At 37.9% G+C, this 26,639-nt stretch overlaps 3 protein-coding genes across 5 annotated transcripts in view; 1 reads left to right on the forward strand and 2 right to left on the reverse strand.

Annotated features, from left to right (window-relative positions):
- LOC124298941 (neurogenic locus Notch protein) overlaps positions 1-404 on the reverse strand; it is a 155,984-nt gene extending 155,580 nt beyond the window's left edge. For both annotated transcript variants that reach the window (XM_046751630.1, XM_046751629.1), the window contains exon 1: positions 60-404. In XM_046751630.1, the coding sequence (XP_046607586.1) occupies positions 60-147 (88 nt within the window). In that variant the 5' untranslated portion in view covers positions 148-404. The remainder of the gene's footprint in view (positions 1-59) is intronic.
- A 3,198-nt stretch (positions 405-3,602) lies between these two features.
- On the forward strand, positions 3,603-11,501 carry LOC124296910 (myosin-4). Its single transcript, XM_046747339.1, has 11 exons — positions 3,603-3,696; positions 6,216-6,337; positions 6,800-6,955; positions 7,045-7,146; positions 8,084-8,269; positions 8,339-8,474; positions 9,022-9,091; positions 9,288-9,644; positions 9,719-9,863; positions 10,727-10,882; positions 11,283-11,501. The coding sequence occupies exons 1-11, from the start codon at positions 3,603-3,605 to the stop codon at positions 11,499-11,501; spliced, it is 1,743 nt and encodes a 580-aa protein (XP_046603295.1).
- Positions 11,502-12,508: 1,007 nt separating this feature from the next.
- Positions 12,509-26,434, reverse strand: LOC124299215 (metal-response element-binding transcription factor 2). 2 transcript variants are annotated; one of them, XM_046752262.1, is made up of 9 exons: positions 25,968-26,434; positions 23,731-23,873; positions 23,403-23,603; positions 23,121-23,312; positions 22,002-22,174; positions 21,731-21,926; positions 21,409-21,650; positions 21,236-21,329; positions 12,509-17,875 (listed from the first exon to the last, which is right to left on the reverse strand). In XM_046752262.1, the coding sequence occupies exons 2-9, from the start codon at positions 23,860-23,862 to the stop codon at positions 16,961-16,963; spliced, it is 2,145 nt and encodes a 714-aa protein (XP_046608218.1). In that variant the 5' UTR covers positions 23,863-23,873; positions 25,968-26,434; the 3' UTR covers positions 12,509-16,960. The 2 variants fall into 2 exon arrangements, with proteins under 2 accessions (XP_046608218.1, XP_046608216.1); XM_046752260.1 differs by having other exon boundaries at positions 23,731-23,876.
- Positions 26,435-26,639: the final 205 nt, after the last annotated feature.

Below are 26,639 nucleotides of genomic sequence, written 5' to 3' on the forward strand. Positions count from 1 at the left end.
AAATTCCGGGTGACGACTACGGAGGATTCTTCCGTTTTATTCGATGAGAATAAACTCACCGTGAACCGAGGCCGGCAGACTGGCGACGAAAAGAGCCAGAGCGACGATCGTCAATGCGTAATCCATATTCCGCTGCAGACGGAGCATGTTGGCGGAGAATTTATCCACACAGAGATCACACACATCAGACAATTGATCACACAATCACTTAATCACTATAATAACATAATGCGATACCGTGCAGTGCAACCGGCTACAGTCCATTATCGTTTAACACCCGGGTAACTTCAATGTTCATCGTAACTTCAATCTGCTGCTGCTGCTGCTGCTGCTCCGGCGGCGTGTTTACATTACGCGAGCTGAACAACGTGAAGCAAAACAACGACACAGACCTCATATACGAACATGACCGCGGCTCAAACTCGTCTGGGATTCTATTGTTCACTTCACGCGCTGAAAGTAGTCCCGGAACGGCGCGCGCATCTCGAGCGAGAACGCTTGTCTCACTCCGCCGATCACAAAATGGCCGACACCATCTGCCAATCCCGCTGTCCAATCGAGGGGTTGATGCGTTCTACGGTTCCGTTCGAACTACGCTATGAAATTGTACGAGTGCCCGTTTTCGACGCCCTGCAGCCCTCCGCTTTTTTCTCATTCGGTCCCCTCGTATCGTTTAAATACCTCCGTCACGTGACACCGCCTCCATTTATGCCGCGGGGGACAAAAAATCCTGCCGCACGCTGCCTCCGAAGGGCCTGCTTGGCTATAAACTCTTGTACAAATATTAATATACGTTGGTTTATTATCGAACACTTCAATGAAATACAATCTTCATACGATCTTCTTTATACGAGATTATCAGATTCTTAGGTACATGTAATCCTGTTCGCGATGCACCAAGAACAAGCGGGTTTCGGCTGACCATGAGCCAGCCTTTCAACTTGCCGTTTGCAAACTCGTTTCGAGCTGAAATAATAAGAATGATATTAATAATGAAAAATTTACAGATCTCATTGATTTGTGATCACAGACTCAAAAAACCTTCAAGTATCAATCTTCATCAAAATCCAATTGTTTTTAGTTTTTTTCGATGTATTGAATCCGCCAAATTTAAATTTTGCAAATCTAACTCGAGATTCGTGATTTGCGACATAAAAATCTAAAGTAATGACACCAATTATCATTCAAATTTGTTCACCCATTTTCAAGGTATCATTTCTATTCTATTTGTAAGAATATTGTTATTTAAATAATTCGAAATATACTGAACCAATCAAAGCCGAAATATAATCCGATCCAAGTTTCGAAAAATCGCATCAATTGCGACAAAAACATTAAAATCGTGATGCTCTAGATTTTAAAACGTGCAGATCTAGTGAGAACTCAACTTTTCATTTTCGGAGCGATTACAATAACTTCCTTTTTTCTCTGAAAAGATAGAAAAGAGAAGTTAAACGTGCATAGCTGCTGAAAGCAGCTAAATTTTTTATCTTATATGAACTCACTAAAAATTTTGTTACAGTAAATATCGACTTAATTAAATTTGAAGAATCTTTTTACTTCAGACAGTTGAAATGAAATCTTGTCAACTAAATAAGAATTTATGAGAATGAAATACTTCATTATTTCAAGTAAAGATTTATGCGTTATAGATAAATTTTTTAATTTGTTTACACGCAACTGAAATTTATTTTCTTCAGTTTCACTTTATTTTTCTGAGTGCAGTATTAACTCTGTCTTGCAATGATATTCTTTAATTTAAACATTTGTTCGAGTTTGAAAATTCGTTTAAAATAGAAACTATGTAGAAGCTCTTGGCGACATCAACCTAACTACTAATTATGGACAAAGCGTTTATGTTCATTATACATTACAGTATAATACTATTTCAGCCAGTTCGATATAATGAGATATCGCGTGTGTATATACAATTAATGAAGGTAATTTAAGCTCGTTAATAATAGATATTTGAGCCTCGAGAAATGAATAAATAATGATACATTATGTCAAACCGAAGATAGATGTTCAAATTAATATAAATTTCGTTTGCTCTTTCTTTTTTTACATTCTTTTTTCCCATCTTACGTAATCCTCGTGCTTCACGCGCAACGCGAACTATATTAGTGCCAATTTAATGATTTTATTATGACAAGCTAATACTTATCAAGGGATACTGGAAACAAGTCGAAGTGTGTGTATAAATATATATAAAATTAGCTCCACAATTAAGCTTACGGTTTGCTTGCGAAAAATGGCGGAATTAGTTGTTTCGGTGTTGGTATGTTGAAATTGTTGAAATGGGAATTGTCCGTGAAGAATGTACCGATTTTCAGATTTCGCAATGAGTCTTCGTGTGGGAATGAATTTTTTCCATTTGTGGAAAATTTGGCTTTGTTCGTTCAATATTAATGTATTACCGATCATCGATTGCTTCGAAATTTCGCAGCCCGCGACGAAATCGTCGAACGACAGTAAATTGCAATCAATATTTTCCTGGCCATTTTAACAGGATCAAGACGAAGAGCCAGATCGCGAACTACTACGTAGCCGGTCAAGCCACGCCTAACGTGGAATATAAATGTGGCATTACGTGATTTCGAGACTGAGTTATACACGTTTTGGTCTGCAGCGGTGAGAGAGCTCGTTTCTTTTTTCCCTTCGACTATTGCCGCGTGTGATATCGGCTGACATCTCTGCAACCCGTACCGAATGCATGTTTATATTATTCGTCTCATATCCACATCGGCAGCAATTACATGTATATATTCAACAGCGGAGTTACAGCTTTAAAGCTGGCGATTAGCCGCTACGAGCGATTGATAGACGTTTTAATTGAGCCATTACTCGCGCAAGACCATTTCAATCTGTAATTGTATTGCAGCCCTGCAGAATGGATACTGATATGCCCTTTTACTTTTTTCGACCGTGATTCGAAATTTTCTCTGAAATTAATATCGCCGTCAGGATTTTTGCTCGAATTCAATACAGATCCATTTTCAAATCTTATTGTGATGAAAAATTTCAAAAAGGAATATCAACGACTCGCTCGATTAAAGAAGATTTATTTAGTTAGGTAAATAAATGCACTGAGAGAATTTTTTCATTTTTTACCACAATCGAAAAATATAGTTCTAGGTACAAAATGAAAATTAGTTTTGTAGCTGTTACCAGAAAGTCTGGTATCCGTTACTATTCTTTCTCATTACGATCACTATTGCTATATTTTCTTGTAACTGTTGCGAAAATTTATTGCTTGTGCAACAACAAAATGACGTTAAATCCTTATTTGACTAAAAAAGTAGAGTAAACCTCAGAAACTGACTTTGCGTTGCAATTACCAAAAAAGGATCGACAATATTGCAAAACGGTTACTCGTACCTCGTTTTTCGTAATTCCAACAATATTCAAACAGTTTTTTATTTTTTAACGATACCTCTTTTACTGAATTTTCTAGTTACTGTAACAAATGAAATGTTTCTCAGTGTGTATCGAATACTTGAACCCCTCGTCTCCTAGACAACGGGAAAAGCTCTGTTAACTCGATAATCCACGATTTGAACTCCGAGGTGAAATAAGGCGAGTGTACAGGTGAAATCCCGAGGATGGCGGACCCGCTAGTGCAAACAGCAAAGGAAAGCAAGCTGACTGCTCTCAACAAGAAGATAATCGAAATCAAGAAAAAGATACAATTGTCAGGTAAAAATTAAACCTTAAGCCGTCGTTTAGACTGAGCAAAAAATTGTTCCGATCCAGTTTTCCAATATGAAACTTCTTTAAACTTTCGTCTTAAAAGAATCTGGTCTCGTAGGAGAAGAGAAAAAAATTAACAAGGAATGTCTTTGGTTACGATGCAACTTCGTAGCGAGATCTAATCAGCTTCGCAGAATCGTATACATATAGGGCTTGCGATCCGACTGTCGCATTTATTTTCTCTCTCTCTCTCTCTCTCTCTCTCTCTCTCTCTGTCTCAACAGTCGGACGAATTAGCGTCGAATAGAAGACATACAGATGCGTGTAACATACAAACATAACTCGAGTTAATGAGAGTAATTAGAGCAGCGGACGAAACGCGCACAACGCTTCGCACTCTCGTGTTTATTACGGGATCGAGGTATAATCGCCCACCACTGTTCTTTTTTCAAAGAGTGCTGGTCTATCCGTCCTTTTGTAATACATAATAATAATGACCAAAAATAATCAATTATTTTTTCCCCATTGATCGAGTATAATCGATAATTTTTCAAACTCGATTAATAGACCGAATCCATTATTCTTCCTCACAATCGGCGTTCGTTTTTTGTTCTCATGAACGACGCAATAGAATATCAATTTATGTGATTAGAGAATCGATTATTATGATTATCTTACTTACTAAGTACACTTTGATGTAATAAGTAAAATATAAATGAATATTTTTGTCTCATGCTGAAAAATATTTTGAATATAAACTATAAATTGTGAACAAACTTTTTCGCTCTTAAGACTACATACTGAAATTTAAGAAATTTTTCTTTCAAAAACTACGAAATAACCGATTAATCGATCAATTATTATCGATTCGATCGAATCGTGTTAGATTATTTTTTGATCCGATTATTTTTAGCTTAGTGGCCATCGCTAATCTGTATTACCGACAGGTTCAGAAAGTTGAGTATTTTCGACCAGGTATATTTTCATCTCCAGAATAATCGACTCTCTGCATAAACTTTGGTAAATCGTTTATTTTATATTCACATTTGTGTGGTCATCAAGAAATACTATAATAAATTATAAATTTTCAGCTGTTATATTCACTTGATTTGAGATGGTATAACGCTACACTCATGGATTCTAAATCATCTAAATCTCATTGACCTTTGAATTTTCTCTTCAACTTCCAAGGTAAACTGATTCGCATAATGCGATTCTCGATCATCGCTGCCGCCTGCGCGACGGTCGCAAAATCAATCGAGAGCAATTAATTATAAATTCAGAAGCAATGGAGCGCAAACATTCTATTCATAAGTTGTCACCCAGCCCTGCAGCCTGCAGCACTTCGTCGACAGATCCTATCGGCCATCTCAGCAAGATCATATTTATGCGCCTTGATACCATAAGTCGAGAGTCTCAGGTCAAAGGGTCGCCCTTCTGTATACCAGCAAACTCCGGCTGTTCTTCAGCCTTAGGCTTCTCCCACACCGAAACGCAGCCCTCACTGAGAAAAATTTTTAGTACCGGTTACCGCTCAGTCCTTACCTATTTTCATTTTTTTACCACAATCGAAACTTATAGTTCCAGGTACAAAATGAAAATTAGTTTTGTAACTATTACCAGAAAGTCTAGTATCCGTTACTATTCTTTCTCATTACGATCACTGTTACCATATTTTCTTGTGAGTATTACGAAAATTTAATGCTTGTGCAACGATAAATTGATGCTCAAATCTTATTCAACTAAAAAAGTAGAGTAAACCAAACAAACTGATTTTGCGTTGCAATTACCAAAAAAAGATCGACGATAGCGCAAAATGTTTACGTGTACCTTGTTTTTCGTAATTCCAACGATATTAAAACAGTTCCTTTTAACGATACCTGTTATACTGAATTTTTCGAGTTGCTGTAACAAATGAAATTTTTCTCGGTGCTAATTCGTTTCTCAAATTCGTACCGTTCTTGGTTTTAATCTTCGAAACAGTTTTATCTCCGCATCGCGTATCCAACTCTGATTCAAATCCAAACTTCTCATAATCCAGAATCAAATTATAAACTTTGAAATGTATTGAATGAGCTCGTTTTTCATTTGTCAGTATAATTTGTGGTATAAGTATTATTACCGCATCAGAACGGAACAAATTTTGGACTGATCCGATTACTTGACTTTCGAGAACAGGCAATATCATTGCACGGTGAACACTCCTTGAGTATCTAGGGAACCAGGAGGTTCAAACGACATAACCGAGGATACGGCACGAGCGGTTTTCATCGAAGAACAATTGTCGACGGTGCATAGAAGTCCCGGAGGACACGTTTCCCGTCGTCCCGGACGCGTGACAGGTCGTGGCTACTTGCCCGACGTCCAGATCTCGGTTTGTGCTTGTTTCACGTTCCTATCGATGCTTCCTTCCTGCGTCAGTTACGTAGACACGAGTATACGAGCATAAATCAGTCCGCGACATCGGTTTCTGGTCTGCATCAAAGAGCTCGGATCAGGGTGAATTCTTGATCATGCTATTTCAGAGGGACAGCGGAAGGCTTGCTTCGAGGAGTGCGATGCGCAGAAGAAGGAGAACGCCGAGAAGGTCGCCAGGCTCAAGAAGGAAGTCAAAGAGCTTCAAGTCACCTTTGCCAAAGCTAAGAATGTTAGTCCGTCTCTCATACGTACGTATAGGTATGCATAACTAGGCATACACGCGGCGAGAGTCGGGTGATTTGTTTACAACTACAGATAGCGTTGTAAACACATTTTTCCACGCTACCAAAAAACTTCTGCGAACTTGAGAATCGAGATTGCGGACGGTTGGAGGAAATCTTTGTACTTGTATTTTGCCAGTAGTGGAAAAAATATTTGAACACCGTAAAAAAGTCAATGGATTCGTTGGCAAATAAGAAAACTGGTTTTTTGACACGTTTCGCGAACAAGGTAACATTTCAAGACTATAGCATGGAATCTTGGTGTAAGAGAAATGAGTAAAGATGCCGAACAATTTACGTATTTGTTTAATATGCGCTTGACTCTCGCCAACGTGCGAGTCGTAAAGAGGGTGTCGAATCCTTTCAGACACCATGACAATGACATTCTCAATCTCCTCTTTATGACTAAGGAACAAGAGGCTGCTGATACGGAGGCTCTGAGAGGACAGGATCAGTCATTGAGCAGCGTGAAGAGAAAGAACCTGGCTGAGGCGATAGCTGGTCTGGACGAAGACATCATCCGTCTACGCAAAAAGCTCGACTTGATCCGGTACGAAAGCGACAAGGTACTGCAGAACGTGTGCAGAACGAAATCTTGTAACAGTATGATGAATTCTCGAGGCTGACGATTACACACGATCTTTCACCTTCGCAGCAACAAAAAAAGCTAACCGGACTTCTGCAGGAGTATGAGGAGCTCATGAGCGGTACTGTTCAAAAGTTCACGGAGCAAAAAGTGGAAAACCCCGTGAAAAAGGTTTTCACCATGAAATTATTCTGTGTATATGGGTAGTTGGCGTTAAATTGGAACTATCGGCCATCGCGTCATGGTCAGAAACACGTTCAAGGCTTTATGGTAGTTCTTGAATACTTGTTGACACGCAGTGATCTTGAACAGGTATTCAAACAGTCACCAGCGAGCCGAGAGTTTTGTTTTCTGATGCATTAATTCGCACCACATATGCATCAATCTTTTGGTGGTCTTCCTTGGTAAGGGCTGGGTATTATTAGAAATACACATGTCTCCCTGTAACTTGTCTTTCCGAAAATATGAGAGCGTTTTGAATTATATTCTACGAATAAACGGCATGGAACTACAGTGCTTGCGATACATCTTTTCAATAACTACGACTATCTGAATCTAGTAATGATCTTCGAAACTGCAGTTTTCTGTAATTGAAGAATCCTTCTTTAAATGAGATACTTGTCTACCATCGTCTGTACTAGTTACACGATTATTTTCAGATGGTGGAATGTTGACGGGATATCATCAACGATAGAACGTAACATAAATGACTATATTATTAATAACATAAGCAGCTGGATATTCTTATTCAGAATAATAACTATTTACAAAATGAACTGACAAGCAACAAGGCGTACCTAAGTTATTAGAAAAAATACGAATACAATATTACACTTTATATAACTCGTTTCAAAAACCTGTTTTACATCTTTCATTTTAAATATAATGGATGTAAATGTTTCCATTTTCTATTCGAAACGCATTTATAAAAGTACGTTACCCAGCCCTGCCTCTGACGACGGTTATTTCATCGTTCGCGTATTTTCATATAGTATACAAGATAATCGTGATTATTCGCTTTGAGTAATTACAGCGCGAAGAAGGGCGCTGGAATCAGTGATGCAGTGAAATGGTTATGGTACCTAACCGTTTAAATTCCTTTTACCAGAAAATCATACGACTAGAGAATCAGCTGCAACGGATCCACGTGATGCAAATGGAGGCTGACACGGTGCGAAAGAAATACAGAGGCGTCCGATCCAGTCTGAAGGCGGACGCGGCGTTGTACGCATCCTCCTTACAGATAGTCGAGGAGCAAATTCAAGAGCAGAAATCAGAAATACGTCGACTACAGGTAAAATTAAACTTCGGTAATGGCGTTGGAGCCAGAGATTGCTCACGTACTCCAATCTCTGATCCACAGGACGTGAAGGAGGAGGCGATTCACCTACGCGACATTACCAAGGGAACACTGATGAAGCAAGAGGTCGAAGCGATGAACACTTCGAAACAGCGTGACGGCGTTATTTTAGACTACAGGTTTGACACTGACAAGGAAGGTATTCCAGGTCGATCTATCCGATTTGATTTCTTTTGTAATATGTTATAGTAGACTAAAAACTAAACAGCACGTATTTTTTTTTATCTGCCATTAACACTTTAAGGGGGTGAAAACACCCTCAAAAGTAAGGCATGTCAAGATACGATCTGGCAGTTTTTTTTTTTTTTTGTTTTTTGTTTTTACTTTACTTGAGAAAATTGCATTTTTCATTTCTCGTTGTGAGAAAACTTTTCCAGTTGGATTGGTTACAAAATATTATATCTTGTGAATGAAACCATCAAATTTTCCCTTGACATGCCTTACTTTGGAGGGTGGTTTAACCCCGTTAAAGTGTTTAATGGTAGATAAAAAGAAATTCGTGTCGCTTAGTCTTTAGTTTACTATAACGTATTACAAAAGAAATCAAATCGGAGAGACTGGCCTGGGATATCTTCCTGTGAGAATTAAGGAAACCTTTGCGATCGACTTTGATAAAACCAATTCGCCATTTTGAGGCTTAAAATTTACAAATCTAATTCAAAATCAGCGACAATAAAAACTCCTAGGATCATATCAGGTGAAAATAACTTCGGACGATTATCATATGGGCGCAGATGGAAAAGGAAGAGCGAAAAAGTTAGACAATATCGAAGGTTTAATGTTTAAAGGTATAAAAACGCGTGTAGAATAATTTCACCCACTCTGCAAATCTGCAAATTGCTGTGAATATCGGTTCTCTTTAGTTCGAACCTGTGCAAGTTCTTGCTAGAGAATACCTCAAAATGACGCGATTGCCGGGAAACGTTGAAGTTGAAACTTAGTTACCACACAGGCAAAGGGTCGAGGACCGAAGACTGGAGCTGGAGCGACTGGAGAGAATGATATTCCCGACGGGACGACCGGTTGTGCGGGAGGATTCCAGCCTCCAGGACGATCAGTCAGGAAAAATGCCGGGCAAGGAGAGCACGCAGTATTTAGAAGAGTCCTTCGACAGGCTCAAAGACGCCACGGGTGTGTCGAGAACCGAGGATGTCCTGAACAGGTTTCTCAGTCAGAAGGCGACGAAAGATAAGCTACAGAAGATGCGGGTGGCGGCTGAGAACGAGAAGATCACCCTGGAGCGAAAGAGGCAGCAACTCATGGCCGAAATCGAGAAGCAGAAGTTTTCGGAAACGAAAGATTCCGAACAGTAAGTAGGATGAAGCAGCAAACAGAGTTCCCACTGAGAAACACAATTGCAACCTATAATTTTGCGTTCGTCAGGAATGCTGAAGAGTTGGAACACTTCAACCGCCAAATCGCCGAGCAGGTTCAGCGTCAGGAGAAGGCGCTGACTGAGAATAAACGAGTCCAAGAACTCTTGATGGAAGTGAACAGTACACTTTGGTTGCTCTGTGACAAGCTGAGGGTAACGTCGATGCTTTTTTGATACGTAAATCAGAGTTTAGATCATATGCAATGCGCCATCTGGTGGAAAAAAGTTAAACTAATGCAATCAGGCTTACAGCTGACCGATGATCGTGTTTTTTCGCGTGTGGATGGTAGAACAGGTATACAATTGATTGCGTTTTATTAATTTATGTAACATGAGTTATTTGAAATCCCAAGAATCACGATTTCCGTCCATTAAAATTACAAAATTAGGTTATGCGGTGATTAAATGACGCCAATAATCAGGGCTCTGACGTTATGAACACATTCTCCAATACGTGACGCTTTTAGGGGCTCATCTTGAACTTGTTGCGTATGACTTGGTGTTGAGTATCCTGTCCAAAGTTGTTGATGAAAACATATACCTGCAATCGCATAGACCGAGGAGGATACCCACACCAAATTTATTCTAAATACGTTAGCGAGTTCGCGTTTCGAAGTGGTAGCTGGAAAACCAATAGAACCGATACATCCAGTCGGCAGCTATCGTTTACTTTGTAATGTTTGTTTTCGATCTGGATGCAGAGGTGCTAATGCAGCCTGCACCCAAGAAGGTGAGAATTACAAGGATAGAAGTGAAGGAGAGGTAAAATGCGCTTGGAGAACAAGCTTTGCGCATAAGATGGCGGAGTGGAAAGGCCTCGATGGATCATTTTTTTTTTTAATCTTTCCCTCGAGCGCTCCGCCTACCTTCTATGAATTCTCGAATCCGTTGGTCGATTCAAAGACAACGTGAAAACGAGTCGTGAGAGCGGTGAAATGCATTCTTCCCAAAAAAAAAAAATCGAAATGGCGATCGACGCATGCTAACTGATAATTTTTTATTTACACGCATTACAGGACGTCAGCCTTACACCGATACCGGAAAAAGTCGGAAGTATCGACGATGTTTTTGAACTTCTGGATGTCCTCCAGGAAAAGGTCGAGGCCACAATCGAGCTCGCCGGAGTTTTGGAAAAGAACGTTGAGGTCTTCGAAGATTTAGTGGGCGAGCAGGTGAGCTGTACAAATTTGATCGGTCTGGTGTGACAATTTCAAATATACCTACTTCAATTGGAATCATATTTCGTTTGTATCGGTGTTAAATGTTAACGAGGTCTTCAAGGCACTGCTGTATCGCTTTCTTCGGTAAAGTTCGTTAAACTGACCATGAAACTTCGGGGGGGGGGGGTTCAAAACTCCGAGGAGCCTTTTTCTTTCTCTTTATTCCTTTGAAATCGTTTCGAGAAATCATCTGAAATGTCTACAGAAACCATTGGAATGAAATAAAATTTCTGCAATGGAATCCTGTGAAATATTTCGAATCCATTTGAAATCCTTCGAAATCACTTGAAATGCGGATTATCATGGCCTTGAATATTTAGGTGCATAACACTTTACTGTTCAATCCTGGCAGATCGAAACGGTATCGACGAGTGCGTCGGAGGATGGAAAGATGAAAGATATCGACGATCGTCCGTTCTTCCCGACATTTCCGTCAGCCTCAACGCCAGCAGCTCCAGCGCCGCCGTCGGAGGACGAGGAAGAAGTTCCAACTCGCAGTGTCCTTAAACGCCAGGCCCAGTTGCTAGTCGATACGAAGAGTCGAAGAAAGGGATTCAATTTTAGGAGATAGAAACGTTATTGGTAAGTTTTTTCCTGATTTACTGAATAATGAAAATGCCACATATCTTTTATAAAAAAAAAACCCGAAGCTTCACAATGCGCCAAGTTTTCGTAACGATAATAATTTTAAAAAAAACAGAGACAGAAATAAAAAGGAATTAAGTAAGTATAATGTATTTAATTTACATATTGCTTACAACAAAGATAAATACATACTACAATATGAAAGTTTGAACATTGTAAATTTTATTTAAAAAAAGAAAAGAAAAACAAAAAGATGATGAACAGAAGAAACGCATTTTTTGTCTATATATATATGTACAAGCTTACATTGTTAAATAGAAAGCTTACAAAGACCTGTGTATCAAATCTGTTGCATCTCGTGCTCCAAAAACCTACAGGAAGCTTTTTGGAAATTTATTATTATCGGGTCAGCTTCTCTTTCCAGCCTCTGGTATTAGATTTTTCTCAACTATCTAGTTCCGTCATTTTGTCTTATTTATATTATGATATTTATACCTTAAAATCAAATATTTACACATGATACTGGCAGTAAGTTTTCTCCTAAGATTTATACGTACATAATTGTTCCAGCTTATCTTCGCTTAACCCGACCGTCGAACATCTAAATCCCTGAATCGAGAATCAAATGTGAAATTTTGTTTTTCACACACGTTTACTTGAAACAAGGTCTCCGTTTTTACTACCTGACATCATCACAGGGTGAATGTTATAATTGTTAAATTTTATTCGCAAACTGGACAAGCCTCGTCTGGAGCGTGGATAAACAATATGGCGTTGAAAAAAGTGATCAGTTGATCGTTTCAGGTAAAAGCTAACAGGTATCCAGAGTATGATAAACCTTTCTGCAAGCAGTCATATATGGATTTTGTCACAGTAAGTTTATTGGCGTTAAGCAAAGAAAGAAAAATAGTAATAAAATTAAAGATGGGTGTGTTCGAGTCAGATATATTTCCTGTCACCGGATGGCGACAGAAAAGACAGAAAGAAAGAATGTAAAGTAGATCGGTATAATGCATGATTGAAAATAATTCTAGTACCCATGACTAGTACAAAAATAATAGTATTTATGAAACAATTGCCGCGAGCGATTTTTCAGGGTGTTGGTTAGGTTTTTCCATTCTGTTTCTATCATTTCGCCGTTGTTGGAAATTATAAAATTAGCGCAAAAATTTGACAGGTGCATAAATCTGTTGAAAATAAATCATATGTGATCGTTTTGACGAATAGGTAAAATAACGAACAAACGAATGTACCAACACTGTAAGCTCAAGCGTTAAGAAAACATTCATATTATTATTATTATTCATTTGGAATTTGAAGGAGTACTTAAAATATTTTTTTTATCATGGATGACATATTGTTATTGTTGATTTTTTGTTATTGGTTGTTTTTTTTTTATTCTTACAGAATCAAGTATATACCACAATGGTACAATATATACCAAATTTTTGTTGATTCTTTTTAGATCAGTTTAGTTTTTTCTGTTGTTGTCGAATTATGATCATACCATACAAAATTATTATCTTATAGACTCATACATTATATTTCAGACATCAATTAATTTAAATAAAAGTCTTTTTCGTTTTCTTCTTTTTTCCCTTTTTCTTCACTTTATAAACGATCGACGAACCTCCTTCAAACTTATACTCGCTCGTACTTTATCTTCTGTGATACACCGCATCCTTTATAATCTAATGGATATATCACATTTAATTCTAATATTAACGAAAAAACTAAAAGTCGATGATTTATTACATTTAGAAATTGAAATAAAAAAAGAAGAAAAAAAAAATATATATATATATATATATATATGTATGTACGAAAAAAGTAATAATCATTAATCAATATCTAACATTCTTTTTTTTCTTTTCTTGATATAAATTAGAAGTTTGGCAGTGTACGTTTCCTGTTTCCGTCCAATATTACCTACACATTTTCCTAGAGAAGAAACAATATTGCCTAAAGGCTACAGCGCAGTACTGATTTCAACAATAAAATAATAATATTACTAATAGCAATAATAATTACGATAGTAATAATAATAATCGCAATAATCTTAATGATAATAGTAATAGTAATAATGATAATAATAAACAGCATTGCCCCTAGTATTTCCTAGTCGAATTACCTTGAATGAGATATTTTTCTATTCATTGGTTTACCCGAAAACCTGCATTACTAGCGTAAACTTCGCATGAAAGTTAAAAAAAAAAAAAAACACCTGCGTGGAAATCAACACAACGTGTAACGTATTGTGATTAATATAAAGTATTATATGTATACCATATAATACAATATATATATGACAAAGCTATTAGAATTTATTATTCCGGTCAAAAATGTTGAAATTTGAAACCCCCTCGTTATAATTTTTTTTTTTTTTAAATTTATTCTTCGTTTGTTTTGTACTGCAATACTGTACGTTCGTACTGAATGAACAAAATTAAAACGCACAATTATATTAATAATGATAACAATAATAATAAAAATATAATACGTAGAGATATTAAATAATTATTATAATAGGTATAGGTATGTAAAAATACTCATTATAGTCAGATATATGTATAGAGATGAATTTCATATCTATACATATACATAAAACTATTCTATACAAGTATTACTGTCAATTGTAATACATTATTGTTTATGGTTTATTATACTGTGCCATCCACAATGTCGTACATATGTATATATATATACACACACATGCATACGTAGACACGCACACGCGCACACACACACGCACACGCGCGCGCGCGCATGCATCTATGTATGTATGTATGTATGTATTTATATAAATAAAGGGGAAAAATGAAAAAAAAGGAAAAAAAAAAATAACAAAAATGATAATAGAAATTTAAAAAAAAGAATTATTATTCAACTCTTAAAAACAGTTCTGAGACAACAAAGGCTAGATTCGTATTTCTTTTTCTTCTCATCTTTTTTTTTTTTTTTTAAATTCTCTAATAAGCTCCTATAATTTGAAATACCACATAAAATTTGCTAGTACATTAGGGTATTTTTTTAAATGTATTCCTTTCTCCTAATTTAAATGCTCCGGAATAATTAATTATATATATTATATTATTGTAAAGCCCCAACTGAGAATACTGTGCAACTTTGTATTTAATGATAAATAATCACTTTCTAGTCATTTATGCTGTGGTGTATATGCTTGAGTGCATTAAAAAAATCGCCCAACACATGTAGAAGAGTTGCGATCAAAACTTGGAAGTATGTGGCTGATTCGTTTAGCCATATATTTGCACCTGCAGCACAGTCAGCCCAGCCGGGTAAACATAACTGTGTAATTTAAAAATGAGCTATTATTTTGGTATACTAATATATTCAGACAGACAGATTATACCTAGTTTGTTTTAGTCTTGTGTGAGACAGTGAGCAATGCTGAGACTGCACATTTACTAGCTACGATCGGATTCGTTGCTGGCGTGCGAATGTTCATTTTTCGGTTCAGTTGTTATGAACTGCAATAAACAAACTCTGCAAACCAATCGCAGGCTGTAATTCGTTTCAATCTTAGAATATGAATATGCAGAGATCAAAGGCTAAATCTACAATCGCATCGTATTGAAAAATAACTCTGGTGAGCAGGTATGATTTCCATCGTCGCGTTACTCCGAGTTGCTGCAATAAGCGGTCTGTGTTCAGATATACATAGAAAATGAGGTTGTTTGCATTTCATTAAATTTCAAAAATATACGTCATTACACAAAACAAAACAGGGGGAAAACAATGATTAAATGAAAATCGTGGTACGTAATTTTGTAAAATTGTCAAGTGAGATTTATCAAATTTCGAGAAGTCAGATTCCCAAAAATCATCAAAACATTATTTTCTCAACGTAAATTGACGGGACACAGTTTACATTTTCTTTCTATGCGTATCTGGAGGTTTTTTTAGTGCAGAACAACTTTCAGCATTGTTTATTATGGTATGTCTTCAACAACGTATACATACACGGTTTGTTTATTTATTTATGTAACAGCAGCATGGTTTGCGCGTCTTTTTTTGCCCGCATTTCGTGCGTAAAGTAATCGTTCATGCGGCAATATAAGAAAAATAGCATCGGAGTACAAAAAAGTGCGCTTTTAGGTCCTAGTACTGGAAAGTGCTCTTTTTTATACTCCGTTATAAAAGATAAACTTGAAAACCACACTTTTGTTACATAATACATCGTGAGCACCATGGAGGATTTTTTCCGTCACGCGTATTTTCAAACTTAGGCCCGGCGTAAAAAGACCTACTTCGTCTCCTGGATGCACAATCTACTATTTTTTCTTATTCTTTGTTTGTTTCATTGATATGGAACTTTCGGTTTCATTCGGTTGCACAGGCAGCTCGGGCCACATTCACCAACATTTGTTTTAAACTACTATACTACACTATTTACAATAGATAATAAGTGATATGCTTGAGTGTTTTTGTAATATATTGTTGCTAGAAAATAAGTCCAATTACGCATCGGATAATTTTCTTTTTCTTTTCAAAACCCAAATCGAGTCATGCGATAAATAATGCCAAGTTTTTCTTTCCACTGAAATTCGTAGAGTTAATGATATAAGCTCGAGTAAGAATTTTCCTTTCACTTCACATATTTGTCCCCCGATAAGTTTGCCTGGAAAAAAGGCGAATTGCAAAAAAGAAAATAGATGAAATATGCATCTGTTGAATAAAAGCAAATGTTGACACAGTGAAAAGTGAAAAGGTATAGAAAGTAGGAAAATCGTGAAAAGTATGAACTTTACAAGCTCAGTTTAAACTTGTGCATTATACGGGAAAATGAAAGATCGGTAAGCATACATTGTGAAAGCGGAATTTCATTCGGGGAGAAAGAGAGTACAGTAACGTAAGTGAATGGTGACCAACTGCATTATATTGAGAATCGATTTGGAATAATTCAACAGTAAAATAATGATTAAGGAGGTATATACAAACCTATAATAACGTAGAACAAAATAGATCGAATTAAAATACCTGATCGATTCATCAGCCAGCGATGGACCAGGAATTTTAATTTGCTGCGATAAAATGTCTGTCACATGAAGTGGAGACAAAGAATAATAATATTAATAATAATAATAATGATAATAATAATAATAATAATGATGATGATGATAATTAGTAGTAGTAGTAGTAAATTTGATGTATAAAAGATAAAATGGACAGGAATCACGCAACAATTTCATGTACAAAAACAGTCGCACAATATACATTAAAGAGACATAGGTATGCGGTTCAGTTAAGGATACCCATTAAAGACATCAGTGAATATAGTCCGAACTCTGATATTCTTATCGCGTAAAGACTGACAGCAATTGCAGGTATTCCATCGATAAAACACTGAACAATTTGACTTTGTTATACATTATAATGAAAGATTAGTCCGGAGTGTGAGACTTACGGAGGGACATTCGATCGTTAGGTGTTCGGACCCTCCCATTCAACGAGATACTGTGTCTGCCCGTTAGCGGCGACGCGTTTAGCCCTAACGACAAACTTCTCACCGGCGGCGATCCTGTTCGCAGCGCCGAAATAAATATTAACCGAGGACTTGAGATCATCCATAGATATGTCGGAAGCGTTCTGCTTCACGGGTGAACACTTTGGGGAGGAGGGTACGCTGCCTTTTTTCTGGACAAGGGGCTGCGGCTCGGGTGGCGGCGGCACCTTCTCGCCGTTCTGTCGCTGCCTGAGCCTTCTTCCGTTGAGCGCGTAGTCTACGCAGTTTCCGATCTGCCCGCCGCTTCCGCTACTCGACGAGCCGTTGAACGAGCTGCGAAGGTTCCGAACAAACTCGCTCTTCACCTCGCTGTTCCGCGCCGGCGTTATCGCCGCCGTCTTTATCGCCGTCGGCTGGAACGGCTGGTGCGGTGGCCGTCCTCTCCGGTGCTGCCGCCGCCGCTTCACCTGCCCATTCCTGTCTATCACTATGTCCTTCTCCGAGAGCTGTCGTTTCGCCGGCCGCACGACCGGCGGCTGTGCTATGACGGGGGTCAGCGGCAACGGCAACGTTATCGGACAGCTGCCGCACGCCAGCGGCGTGCTCGAGCCACCCTGGCCCAAAAGGTCGGTCAGGTTTCTGAACGGGTTGTTCTTTCCCTCGAAGTCCTTCGGCGGCGGGATGAACGAGTCCAGCGTCCCACGAGAGCTCGTTTCGTCCCCGCTTGTGTCCGCCGGCGTCGACGACGGCAGTGTGTTCATCAGGTCCATAGAGCTCGGCACGGAGAGCTCAGACATCCCTGATGATGTCGTTGCCGGTGGAGTTGGCGGACCGGAAACCGACGTCGGCGGCGTCGGTGGCAGCTCCGAGGCTTCCGGGCTTCGCGATTTGCTCTATTACAAAATTCAACAAATGAATTTTTCAGAATCTAAACATCATTTTCACCTCGACGTTACGTCGCTGCTCTTATTATAGAGACCCTCTCCAGCACGCAGTACTACAGAGGAGAAAAATATCCAACGGGTATCCGGTCAGAATATGGTTACTAAGTAATCGAACGTTTGGTGGCGCTGTTGTGGACGAGGACGCTCCACTTCCGCCGATTTACACACGCACACATATAGAATCTACTATATATATTCGTGACCAAAAACCGAAAGTGAAGGACACTCCGTGACCGCAGCGCTAACTAAAAGTGAGAAATATAGGAACCATTTTAGTAACGAAAGATTTCTCTTCTGCTGTTCTTCGTGCCCTCCAAATATTGGAAATTCAAAAGTCTACCATACCAGTTTCTCTTTAAAAAATGTTGATTTCGCCATATTCGTCACGCGAGTTTGAAATTTAGCGGAATGCTTATAATTTTAAATCGGCTTTACAATGGCTTTCGGAGATCTTTAGATATAAAATGACATTTCACACTGAACAAAATTACAGCTAGAACTGCAGAAGTATAATTTTACCTTCAGCTGAATTCTCATTACCGAGAAAAATCACTTGTATGTATGCGCATTTATTGCAATATGAGACGGGTATAGTGGGCTCATGGAGATGCTACATATTCTAGGAGATACCGTAAAGTCTGTTCGTACCGACTCCGTGAAATGTCTTCTATTTTAGCTATAATCAGAGGATATACATCGCAATGCAAAGAAAAGAAATAGGAGCCACAATTCACATGAAATTCTTTCCAAAAACACACCAATGCAGTTTGTTTTTACGCAAAAATAAAGATATGGCATGAAAAATAGTGAATCGCGGTAACCGTTTCGTATTTTTCATGCTCTATCTTCATTTTTACGTGAAATGAAAGTGTACTAGTGTTTTTGTTCAGAATTATATGTGGAATTCGGCTGTTATGTCTTTTTTTATGTTGCGATGCATAGCCTCTGATATTAGCCGAAATAGAAGGCATTTAACGTAATCGGTACGAACTGACTTAGTATCTTCTGAAGGAAAAATGGGAAGTACACTGAAATCGAAAATGTATCGAAACGAACATGACAAAATAAAGATTCGCAGGGTGCAACTGAAACGAATCAAATTAATTCTATCTTATTAAGAACGTCTCCGTTTCATTGTTGTTAATGACGACAAAGAAATCACATTATATTATTATCATTTTTTTATATCGAAAAATCCGTATAGTTACTCCTATTCTTAAAAAAATAGATTATTTGATCGGTAAATGTATTCCCTAAAAATTGTCTAAGATAAATCCTTTTGTGAACTCTTCAGTTGATAATAAAAATCCAATTTGTACAATCGCGATAATTTCAAAACGATAAACTTATGAATCAACAAGAAATACGTTATTGCCCATTACGATTCAACTCGGACGATCTGCGGAGAATTGATTTACAAACAAAATGAGCTATTGTTCATCAGAATTGAACAAGTAATATCAATTTTTCGATGACAAAACAGTAGAATAATGTGATTTATCTAACGTAGTTAAAATAATGGAGTATTTGCAGTTAAAATTCAGGAATTCGACGTGTTTTCCTGAATCACACGGGCTTTTTGAGTTGACTGTAATTAGATTAACTTCAGTTTCACTTCTTAAAGCTCTCTTCTATCATATTTCTGTTCGTGTATTTTTCAACTTCATACTATTCGTTTCATATATCCTTGATATGTCTTCATTATTTTCTACATGCCATCTTGACCCTTCGTAGTTACACTAAAAAACAATTCCACGGTAGTCACACTGGGTCGATTCCATTCAATCAGTTTTAAAAAAACGATCGTAAGACAACTATTCATCCGATGTGGATAAAAAAAATTACAGCACATGCATTGACCATTTTACATTACGCACAAAAAGTCTGTTTATGAGAAATCAAATAGCGACATGTTGAAGAAAATCATAAAGGAGTCGATACACTTCACTAGTCAAAGGACACTTTCACTAAAAAAATCAAGACCATGTCAATTTTCTGTACCTATAACCACGATTTGAAGGTAAGACTCCTTAAATGCGATACTTCGAGAAACAAAGTATTAGCATTGTACGTGTTTCGAAAAAGCTTTGCATTCCGTGCGAACGATGTTGCTTGGTCGGCTGTCAAGTCAACGCTGACGCTTGATTGGAATGACTAACGGTCCGTACTTATAGGGGATACCTTAAACCCCAAGTATATGACCATTGAAGTCCCGTTTTAAGCCGGAAACTATTAGATAGTTGGGCTGAAAGTTGAAAGACGCGTAGATTCTACCCATTTTGACTGCCAAGGGTTAACGAATTTGATAAGATTGGAACAATTACTATCAGATATTGAAGAATATCTTAGAATTCGAAACGCCTAGGCGAAATGATAAGTCTATCATGTTTCTAATTCCGATCCATCAATGTCCTACCAGGCTTTTTCAGCAGGGATAATATACTAAGCTAATCCTTGATATGATCTGAATGAAAATTCATTGTTCCCATGGGCTAAAGCAGCTCGAAATGATTTCATAATAAATGTAGTCATAACCAACACTCCTATGGCAATACTAAATTCAACCCCAAGGCCAAATTTTTTTTCTTTCCAAAAGTTCCAGTTTTTAATCAATTACCTGCTAATATAGGCATGAGATTTGCCACTTCTAGATTTTTTGGCATGACACATCGATAAGAAAAAAAATGAAACGCCGAGCGCCAAAAATTCTAGGTTATTCAAATGGGAAAATCGAAAAAATTTGGGGCTTTACTTTGAATTAAGATGCTTGGGTTTTCCGCTACATTGAAAAAAAAAATATTTCGAGATATTTTATTCGTTTTACCCCATAGGATTGATAAGAACTTGTTTTGAAATATCGAATAATCATATTCAAGTCTCTTGTTTTAGGGCAATATCAAAGCTGTGATATTCGAAAACAATCAATCCATGCATCAATTCTTCAGCGAAGTAATAAAATCATGTAATCCGCAAACAATCAGCCTGAGTGAGGAATTAAGCCCCAAGCATAACAAATATATCAAAATTTTGCCGAATAATTGATTAATTCTTCGGAAAAACGTCGAATAAGCATAGCTTGACTTTTTTTCTCCAGCTAGTCAAGAGTTCCGATATAATATTCCCAGATTTAAGAGATTTCAGGGTTGTAAAACAACACTGAAAACACCGCGGTCGTTGTTTTACATTCTTTAACGATATATCAAAGCGGGATTTGCATCTTGCCGAGATGAATTATACTCGAAGAAATTAAATTTTGGATTTCTAATTTAATTCGATGCGTTCGTGTCAACTTAAGAAACAAAAATTTACCTTAGCAATGGCGTTCTTCAGAAGTTTTCTGGCCTTTTTATACCTCGCATCCTTAACACCTTGTGACTGAACTCCTGGCACAGGACGTTTGGGACTTGAAAATCGAAAAGAAATATGATCAAGTATGATTCATTTCAACGTCATAATAATTTCCAGCATTATTGGAAACTCACTCGGTGGGCGGTGGAAGGTACTGTAGTCTTTTATTAGCCCCCCAACACATGCGAAGCACAGAATCATCTATGACGCCAGTTGTGGGAAGGTTCACCACTGGACAAGGAGGCGGCAATCTGACCCGCAGTCCCCAGATGGTGGTGCGTTTTTTAATCTCTCTACCACACTTAAACCTGTTTCTATTATTCGTTAATATTTGTAGGATGGACTCTCTGCGCACCTGTGAGCTTACATCTCGTATCTGAAAGTCGAACAAAAGACGTGTAAATGTCGAACGAATCGTCAAATTTTCCCCTACGAAATTAAAGACCTGAGATTTACCCTTGGTGGAAGTTGCAAGGCATTCCAATTCTCATTGGCATACGGTACTATAATAGTATCTAAGTCGTAGTATTTCTTGGCATTGTAAACCGTCAGATTGTACAGCATCAAGTGTACCAAATCGACCCACTTCAACTCCAGGCGACGAACAAATTCCTTACCGTAATTGCACATCGAACACACAAATACATAGAACCTGAAACACGATTCAATTAATCACTGACGATTCGTGCGATGCCTAATGGTTGTTTAAATTACTGTGCAAACTCACCTATCACCACTGTAAAGGGGGCAGGTCAAGCAGCTGACACATTTTTCATGAAACCATTGTTTACACCTTGCACATTGCAACATTTGTGTATACCATTCACCATTCAAACCGCAATAGCAATAGATTTGTTCAGCATTCACTCTATGATGTGCATCCCAGCTGAGCATTTCAGGCTGTAAATCAAAAAAATCAGCATCAGGTTTGATAAGTTGTGCGAAGCACCTTTCTTCGTTCATGTCTTCCCGTTAAGATAGAAAACGTTTCAATCGAGTAGAAGGTGTTGGAAACCCTAAACTAGGAGAAAATTATACCAGTTTTTTTTTTTTTAAATACAATTTATACACAAACTTGGCACACTGAATTTTTGCAAATCAAAGTATATTGATTGAATATTTGAGACATAAATAGTTCCCTTGATAAAATGTACGGCGTGGAATAACATCACACAATTTCAGGTAACAATATCGAGAGAAAACAATTTTTGTTTGTTCAAAATCAACATAGCCACTAGGGGGCCCACTTGAAGTTTTATTTAGGCTTTACACTGATTTTTGGCACTCATTGGTTATCAAATGTTATTTTATACCAAATAAAATGTCTTTTGAAGGAACTGTAGCATAATTTCACATATCACTAACAAAGAAAGTATCATGCATCTGGATCATAGATTCTGTTCAAATTTCTACGATTCTTCCCTTGGCCTAAAACATCGAGCCTTTGATACAAAATATATATGTACGTAGTTCCATTTATTGTACCTATATCAGCAGTTTAACAAATCTGATTTTTCCATAAATATTAATTTTTATTACCGTCTAACGAGGTTACAACGATACGATTTCATATATTGAAGTGTGAACGGGTGTACTATTTTAGAGCTGCAATGAAGTATTTGAATGAATTTTCGGTAACCTATTTTAAATTGGGGAAAAAAAGACGACCCATTGAATGATACTCTGGGTTAAAGAAACATCACTAAAAATTTCATTAGAATCCATGGTCTCGATACTTTCTTTGTAAATTATAGTAGCTGAGAATTCGGTTGGCGAAGTTAATGGATACGTGTGCCCGATCAGCTCTCAGCAGAAAAATGCTTTGATGAATGTATAAACATCTTACATCGTAAGGTAATTTGGTCATATCGTCAGGCGGAGGCTGAGGCTGATCTCTGCCACTACAAACTTTCCTAATATTTGCCTTGACCATTGAGTTTTTGGGCTCGGCAGGCTCTCGAGTCCTTGGTTGGCTGTCTATACATCTTTTGCACATCCAACGTGCTTCTGGAACTGTTTCTTCCTTAGCTATTTGCGGCTGAAAGAAATACAATTGTTTCAATTATAACCGAATGCACGTGAATGAGAATGAAGCTAGTAAAATTTGTGAGATTTCTCTCATTCGTACTTGATGACATAGCTGGTGATAACCACGGCCACATTTATCACACACAACAATATCATTGTCAGCCTTGGGTTGTGACTTCTTGCACAATACGCACATCACGTCTGATTCTGGCATTGCCAGTTTTGCCAGCTCTTTTACCGATGACCAGGAAGACGTGTTGTCTAAAAATTTGACAAGACATCTTTCCCTGGCCAAATCCACCTGGAATCATTATAATATTTAGACATTGTAAACTCGTTCAAAGATCTTTTCAAAAGCAAACTGAGAAGTCCTTTGATGAATGTGGTACTACCCGAAGATAAAATTCAACTTGCATGATCAAGCTTACCTCTACGACAGTACCAAGATAATATTTGCCATCTTTGTGCTGGAGAAGAACGTCTTCGCCATGAGAGAAACCGAGACGCTGCTCCTTAGTTGTACTATCCGGCACAGCCGGACTCTCCTCTGGCTCCGACATTTTCAACCCGGCTGCTGAAATTGTTGAAATAATTTTTCTCTCACAAATTTATACCACATATACAAAACGTCATGACATGATCCCTATCTTTCAAGTTTTAACTGACAAGTGGGCATCGTGATACAAATTTTTCAGGTTTGCAACATACTTACCATCGAAGGCTAATTTCCAAAATGGACAGTGTCGTAAACGCATTAATTCTTAAACGCAGATATATTACCGAAACTTATGCGATAACCTTTCGAAGATAATCTCTCGAGAATTCTACTGTTCTCATTTTTCTTTCTTTGGTAAATTGATTGCTTTAGCACTGGGATGATGCAGAGTGTTCAGCGACTAGGTGATATGTAAAACTTTGTAACAAATGCAGATATCTCAACTTATGATTTCTGAGTTGCCACAATCATAACTCTGCATCAGGCTCATAGTGCAATGTAAGAAATATGCATGTTCACTGTTCCAAGAAAAAGAAATAACCTCTCATTTATCGCCCTGTGATAATTCATTTTCAGTGATACATCAATACTCGCTACTATTTGTATTATGTAATTTACACCCCACTTGTATCACGCATGAATTTCTATTGATAAGTTATGATTCAAGTCGAAACAAAAGATTGTCTTGAAATGTTTTGACGATAAAATTTATAGATCAATGCAGTCTTTTATGACCAGTTGCCCTAGCATAAAAGATAATGTGAAAAGTTTAGCGGCTAATTGAAAAATATTAGAAACTTTCTTGCGATTGCATCGGTTGCCTTTGAATGCATAAATTTTATCATGGTTACAAGGTTCATAGAATAGTTAGTATCAAGACGAACTTTGCTCACAAACGAGATATTCTGAATACCCAATCAGTAAGGTAAATAGTCGCATGCAGTTACAATAAGCATACCCGAATGATCAGTGGTAGTGAGACATTTTAAATTCCAGGATTTACAGAGAAACGTTTTTCCCTGTTACAAAATAAAGGATTGACGCACACAAGTATGCATATAATTATGAAAAATGTACTTATGTTTGACTTGAATGAAAAATAAATGTTTCTGTGGCAGAGTGAAGGATCAGCATAAAGATATATGTACGCATGTGTATAATATTATATATAGACATATATATATATACATACATACATACATACATACATGTATGTATACGTATATTCGTCTAGATGCTGCAAATTAGGTGTTTGATATACTGACATGTTAAGCTACTATAAAACTAAGTTAGAAAACATTGAATTCAAGTGTAATGACGCGATGATATTGGCGTAAGAAATCTGGTCTTGTGAGTTTAATGAACATCCAATGATGTAGAGCAATTTCCTGTAAGAGGTATGTTGCAACATTTATAGAAATTAAATCCAATGAATATGAGAGACGAAACCGGCAGGTGGTGGATGAATGTGGATAACATTGAGACATCGCTGGCAGTTGTGTCAGTTCAGTTATATCGATGATCGAGTCAAATGTGTGAAGGTTGAAAAAACATGAAGACAAAAGAGCAGGTACAGAAATGAATCTTTATAGATGGTAAAATCTTTATTGAAAACAATTACAGTATGTGTAAGTACAAAGGTGAAAAGAAGTAAATGTATGAAAAGATGATTGAGGGTAAATTTTGGCTGCGCGTTGATAGAATCTGCGGGGGGAATATATTTTCGTTGGAAAACGGTACGAGTGGAAGACCAAAGGATTCGATAAGAAATAGAATAATGAATTTTAGGAAATAGGGATGAAACGAACGAAGGACATGATCAGAACCGAAATAAAATAAAAACAGTCGGATGTCTGGAGGACTTTCAGCCAGTGGGTCAATGCATGCAAGGTTTGAGAAAATCTGATCGAAGTCTCGGGGATTTTGAATGATATTCGAGTCGTCGGAGGACGGGGATAGAGTCGGAAACACGCCCAGGGGGTGCATGGGAGGTCGGTGTGCATCCCCCACAGACCGAATCAATCGTTTCATATAAGATAATCGTAGGACGAAACAACCCCGTGTAAAAAAGAGTAAAGAAGATAGAAGCCTGGGTGAGTTTGAGCGGTGTACTTGTGACATAAAATTGAAAGTTTCGCGATAACCAGCGCGATATTCTGAGGGTCGTACCTTAACGTCTAGGCCGGAATATCAGAGGCGAATGTTATTCTTCATTTTCCATCTCGTCAGCCATTTACAACCATGGGGGCCCCGCCACGGTTGCCCCGACAGACTCGGCCGCGCGCGGCAAAATCCTATTTCATTTAGTCTCCGCACAATCCCCACAGACTCGAATCACCTGTCGTTGTACCGATCGTTTCTTACATCCATTAAGTACGACTCGAGCTACCTCCCGCACTTACAGCTATTCATTTGTGCCGATTATTCGGTCTAATTTCATTCTAGATGTAACAAATTCGAATACATTCCGTCCGCCATGTTTGGGGAAACACTTGCTGGGCTGCTACGCGGGTCAAATCAGCGACCGAATAACCCAACATAAACAATCCTTGCATCGCACTGAAAAAATTCGAGCACTAAAGAACGAGGTCCGGCCGGTTTCGAGATATTTTTTAACCGACCGATCGGTGACCGAGGCTTCGTTTCGATCCGACGCTAGTTCGTCAAACCGTAAAGCAGTCCAGTTTCCGCCTGACGGTACACTCACTGCCATAATGCTGTCCGCCTTTCCAATTTGTTTACATTCTGAAAGGTCCTTTAAACTCGTCGATGGGGGTGACAAATTAACCGCTGATCCGGACTCACTGCCGAACGAAATTGTGCCCTACCACCCTTCGACCG

This window comes from Neodiprion virginianus, chromosome 2, assembly GCF_021901495.1.
Source record: "Neodiprion virginianus isolate iyNeoVirg1 chromosome 2, iyNeoVirg1.1, whole genome shotgun sequence".
In the NCBI taxonomy this organism is placed as follows: Eukaryota; Metazoa; Arthropoda; class Insecta; order Hymenoptera; family Diprionidae; genus Neodiprion; species Neodiprion virginianus.